The 19,521-nt window shown below is 39.0% G+C and overlaps 1 protein-coding gene across 2 annotated transcripts; it reads right to left on the minus strand.

Moving 5' to 3' along the window:
* Window positions 1-3,449: 3,449 nt before the first annotated feature.
* LOC137135624 (phosphatidylinositol transfer protein beta isoform) lies at window positions 3,450-18,310 on the minus strand. Of its 2 annotated transcripts, XM_067519966.1 has the most exons (12): window positions 18,195-18,310; window positions 15,403-15,433; window positions 14,612-14,757; window positions 14,320-14,411; window positions 14,119-14,126; window positions 13,893-13,967; window positions 13,718-13,801; window positions 11,590-11,667; window positions 8,542-8,652; window positions 8,177-8,299; window positions 7,708-7,786; window positions 3,450-6,214 (listed from the first exon to the last, which is right to left on the minus strand). In XM_067519966.1, the coding sequence occupies exons 1-11, from the start codon at window positions 18,212-18,214 to the stop codon at window positions 7,739-7,741; spliced, it is 816 nt and encodes a 271-aa protein (XP_067376067.1). In that variant the 5' UTR covers window positions 18,215-18,310; the 3' UTR covers window positions 3,450-6,214; window positions 7,708-7,738. The 2 variants fall into 2 exon arrangements, with proteins under 2 accessions (XP_067376067.1, XP_067376066.1); XM_067519965.1 differs by lacking the exon at window positions 7,708-7,786.
* Window positions 18,311-19,521: the final 1,211 nt, after the last annotated feature.

Below are 19,521 nucleotides of genomic sequence, written 5' to 3' on the forward strand. Positions count from 1 at the left end.
GTAGAACATTTAAAGGCCGAATTTGAATAATTTACTCCATAGGTTAATTTACCTGTTGAGCAGTGTGAAGTTAAGCAGTGCTGTAATCTGAGATAATGAAATTATTGATGTTTATGTGAGATTGAGACAAAGGTTCTATCAACATAAATAATGTGTGACTCCAACTCACGCCCAAATCACGCACTTTCTGGCAGGCTATATTTTAATATCAGGGGCATGGGCTTTACTGACTGTGTGTCTTAATGTTGTATATAGGTCTAATATTCTAATAACTCTGGATTTCATTTAACAATTTAACAAACATTCAAACTGTATTACAAAATATTTTAAATGTAGTCTGATTTACATTGAATCCAGGATGGTGAGTATGGCTTGTGTCTTACCCCCATAGAATTAGAAGTCTGTAATAATTTTAAATAAAGGAAACGTGGGAAAACTGAACAAAATGTAGGTGACTTTCTTTCACCACCATGGATATTGTCTTTGGTGAAATCAGAACACTATATCTTTCTGACACTGTGGACAGTGGGCATTTGAAAATTTGATGTCAGGCAGCTCTGTACCTTTTGAAGGGGACAGGATGACTTTTACCAAACAGACACAGTGCCACCTAGCGGCTGGCGTCAGTGAGAGTGGAACAGTTAAACAAGCTCCAGAGAAAAACATATTTTAAAAAAACAAAAAAAAACCAACAACAAACATTTAGAAATTAAACGTGTAAAGTGGTACATGCACCACATTTTAAAAATCAATGCAACCCAAAAAGGCACAGAAATTTTACATTTTGGTGCTGCGTGAGATCAACACTTTATTTTTCTTCAGACCATCAAATTAAATCAAAATTGTATGTAGTTTTCCCAAATTACAAATTTGCCTCAGTGGGCTTTATAGTCTGTTCAACAATGACAAGAGGGAGATGGAGAAAAACGAATTAATTATCTGTTCTATTTTTTAACATCATGCATTAAACCAGTGCACTGGTTTAATTTAAAATCAAAAGATGCATTAGTTTTACACTTCATATGTTCAATCTAATAAATGTTTAAAGAGAACTGTAAGTATTACATAAAAACCAAGTATCTGAGGAGAAAAGATCACAAAGGTCAATTTGTTTCACTTTCACACCTACACAGCTTAGGGGAAAGGGGAAAAAAATCATTTTTACAATGAATGTCTTAGAACTGCTGATTTAGTCAGATATTGGTTTTGGTTCGGTTATTTTATACATGCTGCTCATTGATGTTACAGGTAATGAGCAGTGGACATTTAAAGTAATGTGTATAAAGAGAGAAGCAGCTCCAGACTGAAACAAGCTGCTGTTTCACAGACACAGACAACATGCCCAGCCCTGCACCTAAAGGATAAGGATTTAAGTCAGGACTGAGACTGGAAATGGATCCAGACTAGGCATTGGTGCTGAGAAGTGTTTATTTGAAAGGTGGGAGAGTGGATGTGCACTGTTTACAGCTTGCTGAGAGGACAGCAGCTAGACTGAGGAGACAGGAATAGGCAGTGGTTGTGTTTTGAAGGAGACATGGTGTAAAGTGCCTGTCTTCATGAGACGGAAAGGGAAGCATGTTGAGCTGGTGAGATGTTCTGAATGCTGCTGTGCTTGTGGGATGTGTTGCTCAAACAAAAAAATCACACACTTGTTCAGTAGCACCTTGCTGGACGACTGTCTTCATTGCTGCGAGCCAGCTGGATGTGGCATCATCCGAGACAAAAACTAACTTGTGTACATATCAAACTGTGACCATCACTGGTCTGTGAATCCGCTTACAAATAAGAGCATTCACGTTCATATCTCTATCTATAAGATCTGTCATATTACCGCACCCCTCTAACAACACATTCATTGATTATTTGCATTCTGGCTTTAACAGCACTGTGGTACAGTTATAGCTCTGTCCACAGTCTTAACTAGAGACAGACTAGTTAAGTATGACAAACAAATGGCACAATCTCCTTCCCCTTGTGTCCTCGATGATGATAACTGCAGCTCAGAGCTGCTGCTGAGGCGACTTCATGACAATGGACAGTCTACAACAAGACAGCACAAGTGGGTGTCTTCTCGATCCTTAATTCATGGTGTTAAGCTTTTCCTCAGATAAACATACATTACCATTAGGGTTGCATAAAGACACAGTTCTTTCCCTGTCGGGGGGGGGGGGGGTTGTCCTGTGTGTGTCGTCTATGGGCCTGTCACTCAGCTGAGCCATCTCTGGGTCAGGACGGGTTAAGCAGCATCTGTCCTCCAGAGAAGCAACATTGTATTAAGTGGAGGGATGCGACGGACAGCCCTCCACCACCCTCCCCCCTCTTCGATGGTTGGCTCCACACCTTTTCCACCTCGCACAGAACAACAGGAAAGAGTCAGAAGAATCCCCGGGGCTAAACCTGACCCGAGCCCGGAGGATGAGGAAACACTCGTGACATCACTGCCAACCCACGGAACCCAGAAATACTTTTCCTCTCCAAGAAAACCTGCAGTCCCTGAGAAAATCTGGTCCTGGGGGGAGGTCACATACACAAACATGTTGGGGAGGACCAAACTGTGAGTTTAATCTTTACTGTGCCACTTCCTCCAAAAACAGAAGCTCTCACCCGAGCAAGTTATCTTGTGGCAGGAAATACAGCCATGTGGTGCAAGTTAACACCACTACAGCTTTTTTCCCTGTTTAGTGTAGGCCTTTACAATTTATTTGGACACATTTGAGAATATTGTGAATTCTCCTTTTAGATCTGAAGCAGTGAAGCTGGCGGTTCGGGCTATCAAAGTGTTTTTGGTTCTGAACATCAAGTCTTTCTTCAGCAACATGCCTGGATGTCCTGCTGTGTCAAGTCATGAGCCTCCCTTTGAGATTCATTTCTTCTCTTCATCTGTTGCCTCATCTATTTAAATGATAGGGGGCTCACTCATGACATGTCCCTTCATTCTGTCTGCGAGAGACACATGGATGGATGGATTCATGCCTACTGCGAGCTGCCACTTAACAGGAGGTGTGTGGGCGAGTCTGCCCATATCCCCTTTTAGAAACGGCATTATTTGCTTGTTCTGGGACATTATGACTGGTTTCCTTGCAGCAGGCACATGTGACCATTTTACCACACACACACACACACACACACACACACACACACACACACACACACACAGCAGATATCTCAGCCAGCAGACCAACAGCTCTTCCTGCTCTTTAATATGGATTCCGCTGCTATTGTGTGACTCCTGTGACCCACAGGTCACTGAATGTCTCATCTATGGTGGAGTCACCATAACTTTGCTGAAGGAATGTTTATTTTATCTTGTGCATTTTCTAGTGGTCATAATACTTTTATTCATCAGATCTGCATTGGACTGAATCAGGTCACACAAATCCATAAAAGGAAAAGTTATCAGACTCCAATGACCACCTGCATACATTCACAGGAAACTTTAACACATTCCAAACTTTTCTAGGCAAAATTTATTTGATATAATATGTAGACTTAAGGCACACAAAATGAGAAAAGAAAAAAAAAAAAAAGGCACAAATATCATACATTCACTTCCATGTCCCATGAAATTTAAAAAAAAAAAAAAAAAGGATGAGAACCATTTAAAAGCAAGCCATTCAGAAATTTAACATTTGGGAATTTCATAAATTAGGATAAGACTGTACAGATGCTTTGTAAATATGCCCTCTCCTCTGTCATCGTGTTGACAGATGGTGAACCACTGATTTAAGTTATTCTCTGTAGCCACTGGGTTCTCAAGAGAGCAAGAATCATTAACTTAGACTTTAACACTGAAGACAAGTTTTGACACTTTTCGCTCTTTGAAACATAGGCATACAATCCCAGCACAGTAACAAAGGCCAACTGGCTGTCTTGCATACTGGAATAAAATGGAACAGGCTGTACTGCAATCACTTCCCATCTTATTGAAAAGAGTAATACAATATTTACCACAGAAGGGGGAAACACTATGGCGAAAGAAAGTCAGCTATTTAAGGCAACAGATTACAAAAAGTGTTGTATTGTTCACCTGAGAAGAATTTATTAGGAAAATCGTTCCCTCTGACAGTTGCTTTCATATATTCCTATATTACAGCCCACAACTGCTGAATACATGTAAACATATCGAAAATCCATTCACTCACACAAACCAATAAACACATCACAGACAAAGTGAGCACATACAACCTTATTAGGTTAACAGAAAGAAGGGGAGAAAAAATAAAATAAAACAAAAACAATTAATCATTAATTAACCGTTGAGCACAGAATATTTTATCCGCATCAGAACAGATGTCTAAAACAACCCCCTCCCCGAAACAAGAGACACTGACACAACACAAAATTAAAACTCAAACACCAGTAAGAGTGTGATGAGAAACTACTGATATTGTATATGCATGTAACACTAATGGTAATCAACGGTTCAGAGCAATGCCACATGATTCTGAAGCCTAAGGAGAGAAAGTGCACTGGGGAACTGAAAAGCCAATAGTCGTTAATATGACAGATCAGACAGCTGGACTGAGGAAGAGTTGTCCTTTAAATATGCATCTTTTTGCAGCAACATCAGTGGACACTGGCTCTTATGGCAACAATGTACGAAGTTCTGTTTGCCTAAGTTCCTGGACGTGCTGACTCACTGAAACACATCAGGAAACGAAGGGAATCAAAGCAGTTCTACACCCTAAAGAAAATAACGAGGCATGACAGAATTTTTGCTCATAAAGCACTGCCAGCCAAGATTTACTCCTAACAGGTAGAAGCCAATAGCTAGTTCTAACCTTTAGGCATCAAGAAAATTGAAATGAAGGAGGTAGCTACAGCAATTGCTGGCTGCAGAGATACAACATATCTAATAGTTATAAAGGACCCGCGATTAAGGCAAGCAGAGAGTGTGTAGTGCTGGTGCTAACTGCACACTGAAAGGGTAAGGTAAGAATCTATGCACACACCTAGAACATTGCAGAAGCTGAGGCCTTGGAGAACCACACGCGTGAGACAGGCCTCTGGGGTGGACTGGGTAAGGTGGGGCGAGCAGTGTGATGCAGTTTGGCTTGTGACAGAGCCTGGAGGGGTGTAGCACCATCTGTGGCTGTTTTTCAGTGCTGTTTTTCCTCTGGGGACATCTGTTAGGGTAGGTGAATGCTGTGTTGTTGTATGATGTGTGAATGAATGTCTTCAGAACAGGGAGTGTGTGTGTGTGTGTGTGTGTGTGTGGGGGGGGGGGGGGGGGGGGGGGAAGTGAGAGCTGTAAACACTTCTAAAGTAACATCCTTTAGCTGAACAAGCAAGCATGGATTTGCCCAGCTTGAGCTTTTAAGAGATCAGTCACCACAATGGCATCCGCATCTGTGAGTGTGTCTAAGTGTGAATTCACATGTTTATCCTCATGTGAGCAATGTACGTATGTGCGCCATGTGCATGAGTGTGTGGGCTTCTATTGAATCTGACAAGAGTGAAAGTGAATACCTGTACGGGCATGATTGTCAGTGTTAATAAGATGCAGTGTTTTGGGTAAGGTGGGTTGATGGGGGAAGGATTACAATGGGCCAAGGCGCCAAGGGTGTTAGTAATCTCTTAATGGAGCCTGTGGCAGGAAGGAACATGAGCATGACAGACAGACTCATGCTAGGGAATGTAACCACTGAGCCACAGTGTTACAGTTATAACCAAGGACGAGACAAAGAGGTCAGACAGGGCATCATTTTGAAAGGATTTTGTTAGAGGGAAACATTAACGACAAAAAAAAAATAAACTCTAGAATAGTACAGAGGAAATATTTGGTCCAACACCTGCCACTGTGGAATGAAGCAAATGAATCCGTTTTTCTGAAAATTCATCTCCACTCAAAGCAGCTCCTCTTTATAGCCCTCCAGATGGCTAGATCTGTTCAATACCAGGATAGTGATAGCTGGCCTTTCTCTGGAGATCAGAATGATCTTATCAGCAAGGATCACATTGGTTTCTAGAAATCAATTCTTCCGTGGAGAGGAGGACTCTGATTGGGTGAAAGTCAGGGATAGCAGGTAGCAGCGCCCCCTCCTCCATAGCCTAATTCAGTTAAGGTTTTAAAAAAAAGAAGAAAAAAAAGAAAAGAAGTGTCACTGAAGGAGCGCTTGGTGTCTATTGCTACCATCATAGTGGGTGTTTGGAATCCTTTGCCTTTTCATTCGTCTGTAGCAGTGGTTCCTCGAACTTCACCCTGTTTGCGAAGCTGTGAGGAAAAGGGGGGAAATAAACACACATACATCAGACCTATGCAAGATAGACAGGTGAGGGAAGGTTTAGTGGATGTTTTTATTAAGTGGAACTCTTCATGTATGGTAGGTAGTTACTGCACAAAAGATTTAGACTTCTATTCATGACAACCCTAGATTTTACTTCTTGCATCATAAACCATTAAAAACGTAACTTTTTTGCGTACTGAAATTTACACAAACATCTGCTCAAACAGTCTTATCAAGCGCCTTGTTTGTCTTTTAGGTAGATAAAAGCATCACTTTCAAATTCTTCCACCCTGAGGCTGATGGCTTTGGAAAGTCAATTAGTGTTAGAATCTGATAGCCGAACACCTTAATGGAACAGTTCAAACTAACAGTGTCTCTAAACAGAGGAATAGACAGATCTGATGAAATGGATTCACCCTCCCACTTCTCCATCCTTTTCCCACTTCCATCCTGCCACCTCTTTTTCTCTCAATCACAGCACAGACTCTCTCAACTACAGAATTCCATTTGTATGTTAATGAGGAAAAAGGAGCCATCTTGAAACCACCCCTGTATTTTGCCCTTTTCTTCTGTGCTTCCTCTTCTACAGACCCAGCATCCAACCAGTATTAAAAAAAAAAAAAAAAAAAAAAAAAAGAAAGGCATGATTATTGGTCTATAATCTCCATAGATTTTGTCATTCACTAAGTGCAGTCTTGTAAAGAATTTGAATGCTGATGTTAAACCACCATCACACCATACAATCCCATACAGTGCAGCTGTGACCCTGCTGACCCCCCAAGCCCAGAGATTCAAGCCTCATCTGCCTCCTTACCACAACCTTTTTTCATGGCACCTGCTTGTGTACATACTCCAAAGGAAAACAGAAAACATATGCCGGGTGAGATGTGAGAAGGGGACTAGGCCAACTACAAAATGCTGTATGTTGGTAGTGAGCCAGGAATGTTCCAGTCTGGCCCACTTTGGCCAGTCCTCCTCAGATTCCCCCCTTTTTCTCCATGTAAGGCCAAAACTTTGGGTAGGTCTAAGAGCAAGTCAGTGGTAAGGTTTTACAGAGAATGTTATTCACAGAAATTGAAGCCTGTGATTTGGAAGAGAACCGTTTTCCTTCTCTGCTCTGTTTGACTCAATGTGGAGGCTGTGGATTGCAGGTAGCAGTTTTAACTGCTTGCCACCTCTTCAAAATATTTTGTGATTCTGATAAGTTTGCCCAAATGTCTGGTTATATCCAGAGGTTGATGGACGGACACCATTTTTACTCTGAACAAAACACGTAACAATCTAGCATGTCATATTATTCTGACCTGTTGCTATTGATTAATTCAGAGTGAGCTACGGAGTAACATGTAAAGGCGCGCACACTAAAAACCTTTTCCCAACACCATCAAGTGAAAGCAACATAGGTGTTCACCAACACAGAAAGCCCAAGGAAACAGGGAAAACACTTAAAACTGAAGAGCCTCTACCAGTGAGAACTTACACACACAAAAAAAGACCTACGAGTGGCCTGGCTACTCATCTGCAGCCTTTGTACCTCGCACAGAGCCCTTCTTACGAATCTAGACGAAGATAAAGTAAAGCCTTCAGGGAAAAAAAAAGACTGTGGTGCCAGTGAGTGCCAGCAAGGATTATTAAACCATAAATTACATATGGTTATAAAAAGATCATTATCTTAAAGATGTTTATTCAGAAAGGGCATTAAGATACAAAATTATCCCCAACAAACTTCTAATTCAATCACATTAGCCTTCCCTTTGTCCATACTATTCAAATTCTAATAACTAGATGTTGGAACAGCCTCAGTAGAATTTAAAGAATCTAGGCCAGTGCGGCAATGGTCCAATTCAAGTTTATCAGACAGCTCCATGCACAAAGGCCACAATTGCTCAAAATGTACGCCATAATCCTTAGCATAGATTATGAATCAGTTTTTAACTCTGCACACTCACCTCATCCAGCTCCCTCTGTGTCTCTGCCTCCATCCGCCGAATATCATCCATAGTAAGGTCCACCCACTTATCAATCCAACAAAACAGCTGGCGGTGGAAGTTAGTGAAGATCCTCTTCTCTTGCTAAGAGAGAAAGGTTTGATAGGGTCTTATGATCAAAAATCAATATTTCTGTAGAATAAAAACAATATAAATCATTATATATTGCACTGGAAGTAGAAAAAAACAGTAATAGTAAATTATCACATGGTGCCAGTCATGGTCAATAAGAAAGAAACCGTGTTGCTTCTATACACTGGAATTGTAAGAGCCTGAATACAACCCAAACTGGAGGATGTTTTATCATTTAAACATTTCTCTCTAACCTCATGGATGAAGTTTTCCACTTTAGTCTGTAGGCCCCACCACTTGAACTTGACGGTGACCAGTTTGTAGGCACACATCCGTGGGCAGTCAGTCTTATTAGCCAGCTCTTTCTGTTGAAAAAAGAAAACAAAAAAAAATAAAAAACAATAAAACAAAACCTATAATGCATCGCTTTTTAAAGCACAGCAATAACTTGACAGAAACTTTGCAATGAATAATAAATTATAATTGTAAAAACAGCAGAGGGCTGAGAGAAAACTATTTTAGACCAATCTTTGCCGCATTCAAAGCTAAAAATCGTTAATACATAATGTTTTGGGTATGGAGCTTGCCAAAACAATTATCAATGTGAAGATGTGCTGTGCACAGATAAAAGAGACCTAATCTACAACACACTTACTAAATTCATCCGCTGCTTGCACTCTGCCTCCCTCCAAAGAAGAGAAGAAATGGAGGAGGGGGGTTGGGGCAGAGCAAAGTGGATAAACTCCAGATGAAGGAACCATTTCTCTGCCTCCGCCCTGACAGCGACACCATTCCCGAAAGGCATGCCTTTGTGGCCAAGGAAGGCAGATAAAACGGTGCTTGTGAAGCGATAAAGGCGTTGTGGTGCAAAGCTGGTTACATTATTAACACCTAGGACCTGCTCGCCCCCAGAACACCCATACTCTCCCTCTGAGAACACCTGTTTAATTAATCACTTCATTCTGGCTCGGCATTCTAAGAGAAAATGCCACAGACCCGCCTCAATCACCCTCATCCTACTGTCGTTTGATCCCACGATCATGGAGGAGAGCGAGAGAGAGAAAATGAGAAACATTTCTAAATTTGCAGTGGGTTTAGAAAAGTTGTCATCGCTAAAGGAGAACTTCACATGAAACGGATTCTACATCAAAACACTTACGGTGACATTTCTTCTCTCCCTCTCTGTGCCCCACTCAAAGGAGCAGAAGTTTTCAGAAATACAAAGGGTACTGATATGCAAGCATGTGTGCATGCAGAGATAGACAAGAGTTTCATTGCTCCGAGAAGCCGGCAAAAATTGTGCCTCTGTTGTCACGTAACTACTTTTTTTCTCTCCACCTTTTCAAAAACAGTCTTTTTCCATGTCCACAGCGGACGGGAAAGTGATCTAATTAAAAACACAAAATAAAAAGTTGTGCTTCTTTATTCATACTTTTTAAAGCTGTTTGGCTGTCTTTGTTCTATGAAAATTCTTGAAGCAGAGGAAAGTTTCCCATGGTGAACTTTGAGGGCTCCACTGCAGAGTAGAAATTCTCAGTGCTCTAACAGTAAGCAGGACCCGTTTGAGGCTGCGGGATACGACAACGTTTAGAGGGGAAAGCAACAAAACTCAAAGTCTTTATTCAGAATTGCTGCTTGTCAAATTTAGAATCAATGTCCATACAATGTATCTTTCCCATTACTTTATCCATGGTAACACTCGATTAGAACCTTTATCTGACCCGGTGGTTTCCGATACAACATTTCTATTACACCCAATTAGAGCTGCGAAAGAAGTGATTTGTCCTCATCAAATTATAACCTCACAGTGCTGTAAGGAACACCACTCTATTTGATAGGACAGAGCTGTTAAAGGCTACAGTTCTTGTGATTGATACATGTGTGGGATTTGGAGAGAAGATTAATTTAATTGTATAATGTAAAAAAAAAAAAAAAAAATTGTCATCAAGGTAAATGTAATAATAATAATAATAATAATAATAATAATAATAATAATAGGAGCTTGTTTAAGTTTCCAAGTAAATGCAAAAGCTCTGCATATCTGTACACTGCAATTCATCTAAGCTCTTCTAAAGAAAGGGAAGGAAAAAAAAAAGCTAAAGCTCTGTCAAGTTGCACAATTCTTCTCATAATAAGTGAGAAGCATGTTTCAAGTCCAGCCACAAATTGTGAATGGGACTGAGGTCTGGACTCTGACTCTAGGACATGACAGGGTTGTTTTAATGTCCCGAGTAGCTTTGGCTTCATTTCCGGGGTCGTTTACCTGCTGAAAAACAATTCCTCTCTCAAGTAGCCGTTCTTTCAGACAGCAGCAGGTCTTCCATAGGAGCTCTCCTGTATTTTTCTATTTACATTTTACTTGCTCTGTTTATAAGCTTACCAAAATCTGATACAGAGGCATTGCTAGAGAATGATGCTGCTTCTCTGTGGGAAAGTTCTAGACAGGCTTAAAAAAGGTTCTATATTTTTCCCCCATTTTGCCATTTGTTTTGATAATTTTCTGTTTAACAGTGAAGTTACACCAGTCATGTTGAGCTTTCAAAGAGAACATTGCAGCACCCACAGATAATCCTGCGGAATGTCTTGTGCAATTATAAAATCAAACTACAGTCAAGACCAAAAATATTTGGACAGTTTTAGACATTTTGTTCTTCAGGACATTCAGTTTTTAAATACAAGAATGGATACAAGTCTCAGCTGGCTCAGAGTTGGAATGGCCATGTTAATTGAGGCAAAGTTGTTTGTCAATATGAGGAGTTAATAGGTGGCTATGCCATTAAAAATAGATTTTAGGGCTTAAAAACACTTAACAATTAAAGCTAAAAAAAAAAAAAAAAAAAGAAAAAAGAAAAAAGCCAAGCTGAAGTTAAGAAAAATATACAAAAAGCTGTTCCATTATGGCTTGGGCCCATGTGGCTGCCAGTGCAAATGACACACAAATTTAATAATAACTTTGCTGCTGACAAAAAGCTAAGCATACTTGAATGGAGTGGTATACTTGATCCATCTACAGATTCTGTTAAATCCATCTAACATCACAGGATTTATGAAAGCTATACAATTTCAAACTTATAGTATGTTCAAAGCAAACAAAGAACTTTTCATATTGAATAGGTGGGTCATTTGACACTTGGGTTTTTAATGTAGTATCCACTGTTCAATACTTGTATTGTTTAAATGGATAGAGTCTGTGCTGTTTGTGAAACCAATGCTCAAACCAATGGTCAAACTTTGGCTGCATTAAGTTTTCTGTGACATTAACTGCAATTTGTGTGTGCATAGGATATATTTTAGAGCATTACCTTCCAGGTGGGCCCAAGAGGTCCTCTGCCAGTCTTTACTGATTTGAACTTTGCAGGATCCTCATCTGGTTTGTAGTCCTACAATCAGAACAATGTATATAATTAATACAACAGATGGCAAATTATATCTAGCTTAAACTGTTATACAAACAATTTCCTAATCTAAAGTGATGTACATGTATGAAACACCATGATTTGAACACACACACAAAAAAAAGTACAATTAAAGTTGTATAATTCTAGCTTACAAAACAGGTTTGTCCTACACAACTCTAAACGTGATCTAAACTAAGGAGCGGAGCAGTCGCTGTCACTGAAAGGCCACAAAGTACTGTATTCATTCTCCAAAACCTGCCACCCCCACAGAGATAATGTCATGCTGTAAGACCAGAGCACAACTCAGCCTTAAGTGAGTCGGAGGTAAGCCAGTCTAAGGAGTGCTGATGCCACCAGCAACATATGTCTAATTAGGGTGAAATTGGTGCCAGTTCATATAAGTGAATTTGCTGGCATATACCTTTTAGTGCGTGTGTGTCTACAGTTTTAATTGCACTCCTTACCCTATATTTGCTGTAGAATAATTTCCTGCCAAACCCATTTTAGTGAACTAAACACTTGTTCCCAAATTGCAAAGGAGGGGCTGTGTGCATACAAGTTGGGAAAAAAAAACAAAATAGACATGGGACACTCAGTACATACGCTAAGCACATGACAAACATGACAAAGTTGACTTCATAAAACAGGCAAGAGAGGCAAAGTAACACAAATAAATGTAATGGCTTTCAAATTATCAACAGCTCAAGGGCCCAGCAATTTTAAATAAATCATGATGCGCCTGCAGCTAAAAGCTACTTTTCAGGGCTATCGGCCAACAGGAGGATGCCAAACGTGTGGATAGAGATAGAAACCCACCCCTACTCACTCACACACACACACACTAATTTGGCTGTTTTAATGCTGTGAGCTCCATCACTATAACAATACAGTGTGCTGCACTAATGAGGTCTGTGAATCGATGTGCCGTGGTAGACGAAAAGGAGCTACTTCTCAAGTAAAACAGTGTGTGTGTCTGTAGTGTGTGTGTGTATATTTGTCTAGTTCCGGCATATGAAGCACTGTGAGCCTTAATTACACTAACAAACTCATCTGTGCTGGCGGTACGCCCCAGGCCCTGCAGCCATGCCTGAGGCTGAGAGCTGATAGGGCCCTCAGACACAACACACTCCTCTTGCAGGGCAAACACGTCCGCCTCGTTAACTACGCACCGCAAACAAACACATACACACAGAGAAGCCAATGCTTCTTAACCCAAAAGCCACACATGCACACGTAGAACCACAGCAGAATGAGGCAATGTGTTGTCAAATAACAGCAATAATGTGTAACATCTTCAAATAACATTTCAGAGATTCCAAATCGAATATTAAATACTTAGATTTTTTAAATATTATTGAAGACATCTAAGGGTTCTCAAATTGTGTTTAGAATTTTTAAATACAAAGATTTCAAGTTGCTGGTTCTTCTTTCAAGTGGAGACCAAATGGTAGATAACTGGCACATTAATATATAATTGAATTGTGAAATCATTCTTCTCAAGATGTCTAATGTAATTTTGTTTTTGAGAACTGTGCTAGTCCATGTCAACCACTGTTAGAAAGGTATGTTTCACAGCATTTCATCTCTTAAACTGTAAAATAAATAAGTAAAATACATTTGTTTCTCTGTAAAAGTGTATTTTCTTAGTCATACTTGACCATAATTCTGAAACCATTAAAGACCGTGTTAAATAGGTTCATGTGTCGTGTGAATTTTGTAAAAACTAACCAAGCTAATCAACATTATATCAATTACCTCGTTTTAAACACAGATTGGATTTTGCATACATCTTCCTAACGATAGAACTCTCCAAACGAAGGTGCACAGCTGAAAACGTGCCAGTAGAGGTACTGTGCTCTGATAGCCAAATGGTTGAAGCATATAAAAGTAACATCCCAGGTTCAAATCTGGCCTTTGCTGCATTGTCATTCCCTATATTTTTTGGCATATGTTTATTATCCGCTCTCAACTTGAATCTATTAAATAACTGCAAAAAATGCCCCCCCCCCCCAAAAAAAGTATTTCTACTTACAGCAGTGGACACTGGACTCCTGTCTGCAATGTCAATGGGCACAACTGTTACATTCTCCCATGTGGAGTTGTCTAGTTTGTGCACCTGAACAACAACAACAAAAAAGCAAGCTGAGAAAGATATACAAACTCAAATCTGACTGGATCTTTTCATGATGAGATGCAGAGGTTCTTACATTTTCTTGAGTTCCAAGGTCTGGTTTGTGCCACGTCTCAATCTTAATGAAAAAACTGTCTTTCATGTACTCATTCTAGAAGAAACAGTAATATTATAGGGTATAACCAAATCAACTGTAGAGAAAATATATTAAACTATACTTAACCATCTTACATTTAGTTTAAAGAATATTTTGATAACTTAAAACAAATAAACAGAAAATAAGAACTTTAAAAATTACTTACCGTCACGACTGGTTCAAGGTTAGGCATCAGGAAGGGAAAAAAAAAAAACAAAAAAAACAACACACACAAACACATTATAAATTCAAACTAACAGAAACAACATGGGCATGATGCAAGTGACAAGTGTCTAACCATGTAGACAGACTTAGCGTTTCAGGATAAACAAAGGTAAAGTGATGTGACATGGGGAGTGGGACTCACTGGTTCTGCAGTAGGGATAGGCATTCCAGGCTTTTTCATGGAATACAAGTGAGCCTTCAGGGGCTAACAGCCTGACAAACCCTGGGACTTTACTGTAGGACAGGGAAAAGGTAGGTATAGGTAAAACAAGGGAAAACATATAGCTTCACTTCTCACTGGGTCTAGAGGGAATATTGTGCACGAGGGATGATGTACAACTTGGAATCTTTACCAAAACTAAGACAATACTGCCACAGCCTGGTTTTACTGTGCTATTACACTATGAAGAAAGTTTAAAATGTTTTTTACCTACCTCTTTAGGTGGTAGATTTTGTGTGTATATTGTCCTTTTTCACCATCTTTTTCATAGGGCTCATTCTTGAGTACCTCAATGCCCTCACCACCACCTGTCTCATTTTTACTTGCTTCAGCCACAGAAAATAACTGTCCCACTTGATACTGTAGTATGAAACACATGAGCAATTTGTTTACAGTGTGCACAAAAAAAAGGATAAGACTGGTTTCAGCTAGCTTGCTGTTCAGTATGTCTAATAGAAAGTCTATCCAAGAACTTTCAAAAGAGCAGATGCTTGCTTACATTTTAGCTAAAAACTCTGGAGTGTTTCTCACCTAAAGAAAAAACACTTGCAGTATCAATAACTTGGAATGAGCTTTAAAATGCTGCACTAATTGCCAATGGATTTTATCACCAAATAAAGAATCAGTGTAAGAGCATGGGATAACACAAACCTCATCTGACATAAACCTCAATAAACACAGACTATTTCCTCAAATTTTTAACCAGCAGCCAAACAATGGAAATGAAAGACGGGGATCCATTTCTTGTTAACTGCAAAAAAAGTTTTATTTGGGCGAAAATTACTTAATTAATATTAAAGTTTATTAATAATAAAGTTTTAGTGATTATGGGTTTTAAAATCTAATGATTTTATTCTAATATTTTTTATAAATGCTGCTAGGTCCATTGTAAAAAGTATATAAAACTAGGTTCAATCAAGAAGCAAAAATGTAAACTAGAAATACACAATATGCAGCAATACTTGTTTTGTAAATAAAATGAAAACAGAAAACCTTATTACTCACCTCCTCAACACTACATGGTAAAACCACACGGCTGCAAAAAGAGAGAAAATGGTGTTATTCCCAAAACTTACATTGCCATGTACCGTAAATTAAAGTGAACAACAATCTTCTGTATAACTTTAATAACAATAATTGTACACGAGGAAAGGTGTAGAAAACAAATTTGGATTATGGACAAAAATGCATTTAAAAAGAAAAAAAGCAGTCGATCAGAGGGGAATTATTCAAACAATGTAACAAAAAACAAACATAAAACAAAACAAAACACACTGATAAACCCAAGTCACGTATTCTCTATATATATGGGTCCTGAACTGGAGTGTCCATATCAAAGACAAAATGTATGTACCTTTAGGTAGAATTTACAACGCATTGATTTCTTACTGTTTACTCTTCCAATTACTTCCAGACATTTGTACCAAAATATACCACACACTTTGTTATTCCATATATCAGGGACCATAAGCAAGAAAGTTAAAGGTCATACAATGAGAAGAGATGTACCTCTCAATGTACCAGACTTAGCAAGCAGCTAATATCCACCTGCAGTTCCTAGGCAGGTACAGGTAATCAAATACAAAACTGTAAATATAAATGAAAAAAGCATTAGGTACTCAATAAAATCCGGCATTCTAGTACTACACCTTGCTTGCTACTACCCTTCTTTCTCTCAAGCCATCAATATTTTGTCAATCCATATGAAGACATTAGACACACCATTTGTGTCTGTCTGGAAGAAGGTGTAGCAGTTATCCAAAAAAGATTTCACTTGATATATAGAAGCATACTCTCTCTTCTATTTAGTATGTGCTGTGATGGGGCCAAAGCAATTACATAATTTACCCTGATAAACATGGAGCTTACCTGAATAACCACTACCAAGAGTTCAAGAAAATATAATACATTAGGGAGTGGAGAACTTAAAATCTAAAGCAAGAATGTTTTTGATCCCTACATGTGCAGATTTGCTTTAACTATCCAGAATTGACACTAGTCTATTATTTTAGGTTGAATTACAGTTAATCTAACCCCTTCCATTGGTGCAAAATATACTAATTTGTTGCAATTTGAATCTAAAATGTTAAGATGCAAGTGTATATCTAATACGGTAAAGATAATTGTGTATTTTTTGCTCATTTCATGAGAAAGTACATTTACATTTAGTCATTTATCAGACGCTTTTATCCAAAGCGACTTACAAGTGAGGTACAAGGCAAGCAAAAATCTAAGTCAAGGAGAAAACATCAAAGCAAAGTCCTATCAGAAAAGTGTTCACAGTTCACGAGATACAAGTGCAAGAGACTCAAGAAAAATGACATAAACTCAACTACCTCTGAAACCAACAAACAAATTTCAAACAGTACTTACTAGTTGAGTATATCTCCTGTCCTAGCTTGGTGCTTGTCCAAGTAATATAGTATATATAGAAAGTAGTAATATAGGTTTATATAATGCCTTATCTGTTTTCTCCATCTATGCACCCAGTCCCGATATTGGAATGTATAACACTGTGAAATCTACATTGGTTGTGCGATACTATTAAGGGTTAAATGCTAATAAACTAAATGGTTACAGTAAACAGGTATTTTTTTTACATGTTAAACACATACACACAAAAAAAGGACACAATGAAAGTATGGGCAAATTCATGTGCCTGAGCACCAATCTGAACTGAAGTTAGTGACTTGAGCCATACGACAAGACTCTGGTACTCAAACAAAATAAATAAAATATTTGAGCTTTAAATCGTATTATGCTTAAGAAGTAAAGCTTTTGTTTGTGTTAGATTAGAACATATAATCAGATTCGTTAGAAGGGTGTGACGTCATACAAGACAGGAATGGCTTATACTTTAGCCACTTTTAGTTGAGGTAACGTTAAATTCCATATTAGTTTTTAAAAGACAGTTTGTTGACAAAGACCGATGAAACGTTTTTTATCCGCCACGAATTCACAAACATGGTGACGTACGGAGTGGTCATGAGAAGTTTGGTAGAATAACAGACTTCCTGTGTTGATTAAATGCACACGATCCTGCACCGTTTCTCCAACACGATGCACAAAAGTGAGAAGTGACAGGCCAACATTTGCGAAACGTTTCCCCTTGAATGTTTGTGACTAGTTGGCTGCTGTGGGTTTTTCTTACCGATACTGGCTTTAACGTCAATCCACAAATCTTTTCGATTCAACTTCGGGAGCCAGGCAGCCAACAGCTAGCGTAACTCAACAATACATTTGCTAGAATGACGGCTCGTTTAAAAAGCTTGGCTTGACGTGACAGATCTTCCAGTGAATTCGCCCCCTGTTTAAAGTCGGGTAAGACTGTGTGCATTTTGCTAAGATAACGTTAGCAGCGCCGGGCGCCCTTCCATACCGTTAGGTGAACTAGCATTAGTTAGCAAACCGTGAGCTAGCGTTGAATTTGTTCAAGATAAAGAAAAGTGTCGCAAAAACAATTGGTGACCGTCCTATCTTTTAAAACGCGCAACAAAAACTGTAGATTGTGATAAAAGCGTTTTTTAGAGGCCCGCTAGTGAATGTGAACGTATTATGACAAAACTGAAGGCTAACAGCAACTGTCACAGCTGCCATTCCACTGTCAAAGCCGGTAGGCCACAGCAGCTCTTGAGTTATCCCACCCTTCCCTCGTGTTTGAGAGACGAGACCAAAAGTTTTCAGTAGTGTCGAACCAATGGATCCACTGCCCTGCTTACCAGAACGTGGTATTAAACGAACCTGTGGTTTCCCAATGACCGAAAAAATAACAGTTTATACAAAAACACTGCACTTACTACTCCTTGATGAGGACCATCGTAGCTTGTTCTTTTCGATACTAGCGGTACAGCCCAGCGACCGCCGAGTGCTGTTGACGTCACGAGCTGCTAAGAACGACGTGACGTACCGTCCCTCCTTCCCTCGCGATGATTTGCAGTACCAGGCACTGACAGAGGTACTAATTAGTGTGAACCAATCAAAGCCCTTCCTGGTGGCTTTTGAAGCAGCTATTGTTCACATGCTCTCGTCAGGCTGCGCCAAACGTTCATTATGTCACATCAATTCCGTTTGTGATTAGGTGGACTCATTTCACGTTTATTCACAAGGTAGCTCAAGAAATACTTTATAACTTATTCTGTAGAATAAAAACCTCTTTGGCAGCAGTCATGCCCTAGAAACACCTCTTAAAGCTTTGGTGGCTGGGCTTTAGTCATTTTGTAAGGTGACTTAACTGTCATATTAAGGTTTTTAAGATTTCTATACTATTACATGAGGACAGTAAACATGTCATGAAGCCACTCCAGCATTTTCTTAGCTGCATGGCATAGGAATACTGAAGCATAAACTTTCACCAATTTGTAAGGTCATGTACACTCTTGAATCAGTTCAGGACCTTTGCTGCATTCACCCTTCCCCCAGTTCTAAGCAGCCTGCCCATAGTTTCACCATAGTTATAGATAGTAGTAATGCCTGTTTACCAAAGATAGTGAGTTTAACCCATAGCCAATGATGCTCATTGATATTTAGGTACAATACAAAAACATTACAAAAGAGAAAGTAAGCCAGTTCACACAAATCACACAACCTTTCATCCTGAATATTTTAAACCCACTGACTTCTAAATGCCTTTGGCTTCTTGATAATTGTGACTTAACAAGTTCAGTAACATAGGCTTAAATTGAATATAAGTATTTTATTGTTATTTTACAAATTACATAATTGATCCATTTTTCATTTACCCATAAATGTATAGAATAACAGAATCCTAATTATTTTAATGTTGCATCATAGATTATTCCTATATGTTGTAGCCCAACCTCCTCTATAATATAGTAAAACTCAATAGTCCATGGAGTTTTATTTACTCTAAAGAAAAACAGGTTTAGTTATCTTCTGCAATATTTACCAAATGATTTCACAATCTTTATCATTTTACATTTTCCCCTTTTCTGATGCTGATACCCATCCCATTTGTCCTCCAACAGGTAATGGCCCCCCCAAGGAAACATTATACGGCTGTGTTCTGAATAACATCTAACCTTTTATAAACCTTTAAACCCCATATTCCTGCACCACAAATAAACCTAGGAGAAACACAAACTTCATAGTTGAGTGTAAAATCAT

This window comes from Channa argus, chromosome 11 (genome assembly GCF_033026475.1).
Source record: "Channa argus isolate prfri chromosome 11, Channa argus male v1.0, whole genome shotgun sequence".
Classification (NCBI taxonomy): domain Eukaryota; kingdom Metazoa; phylum Chordata; class Actinopteri; order Anabantiformes; family Channidae; genus Channa; species Channa argus.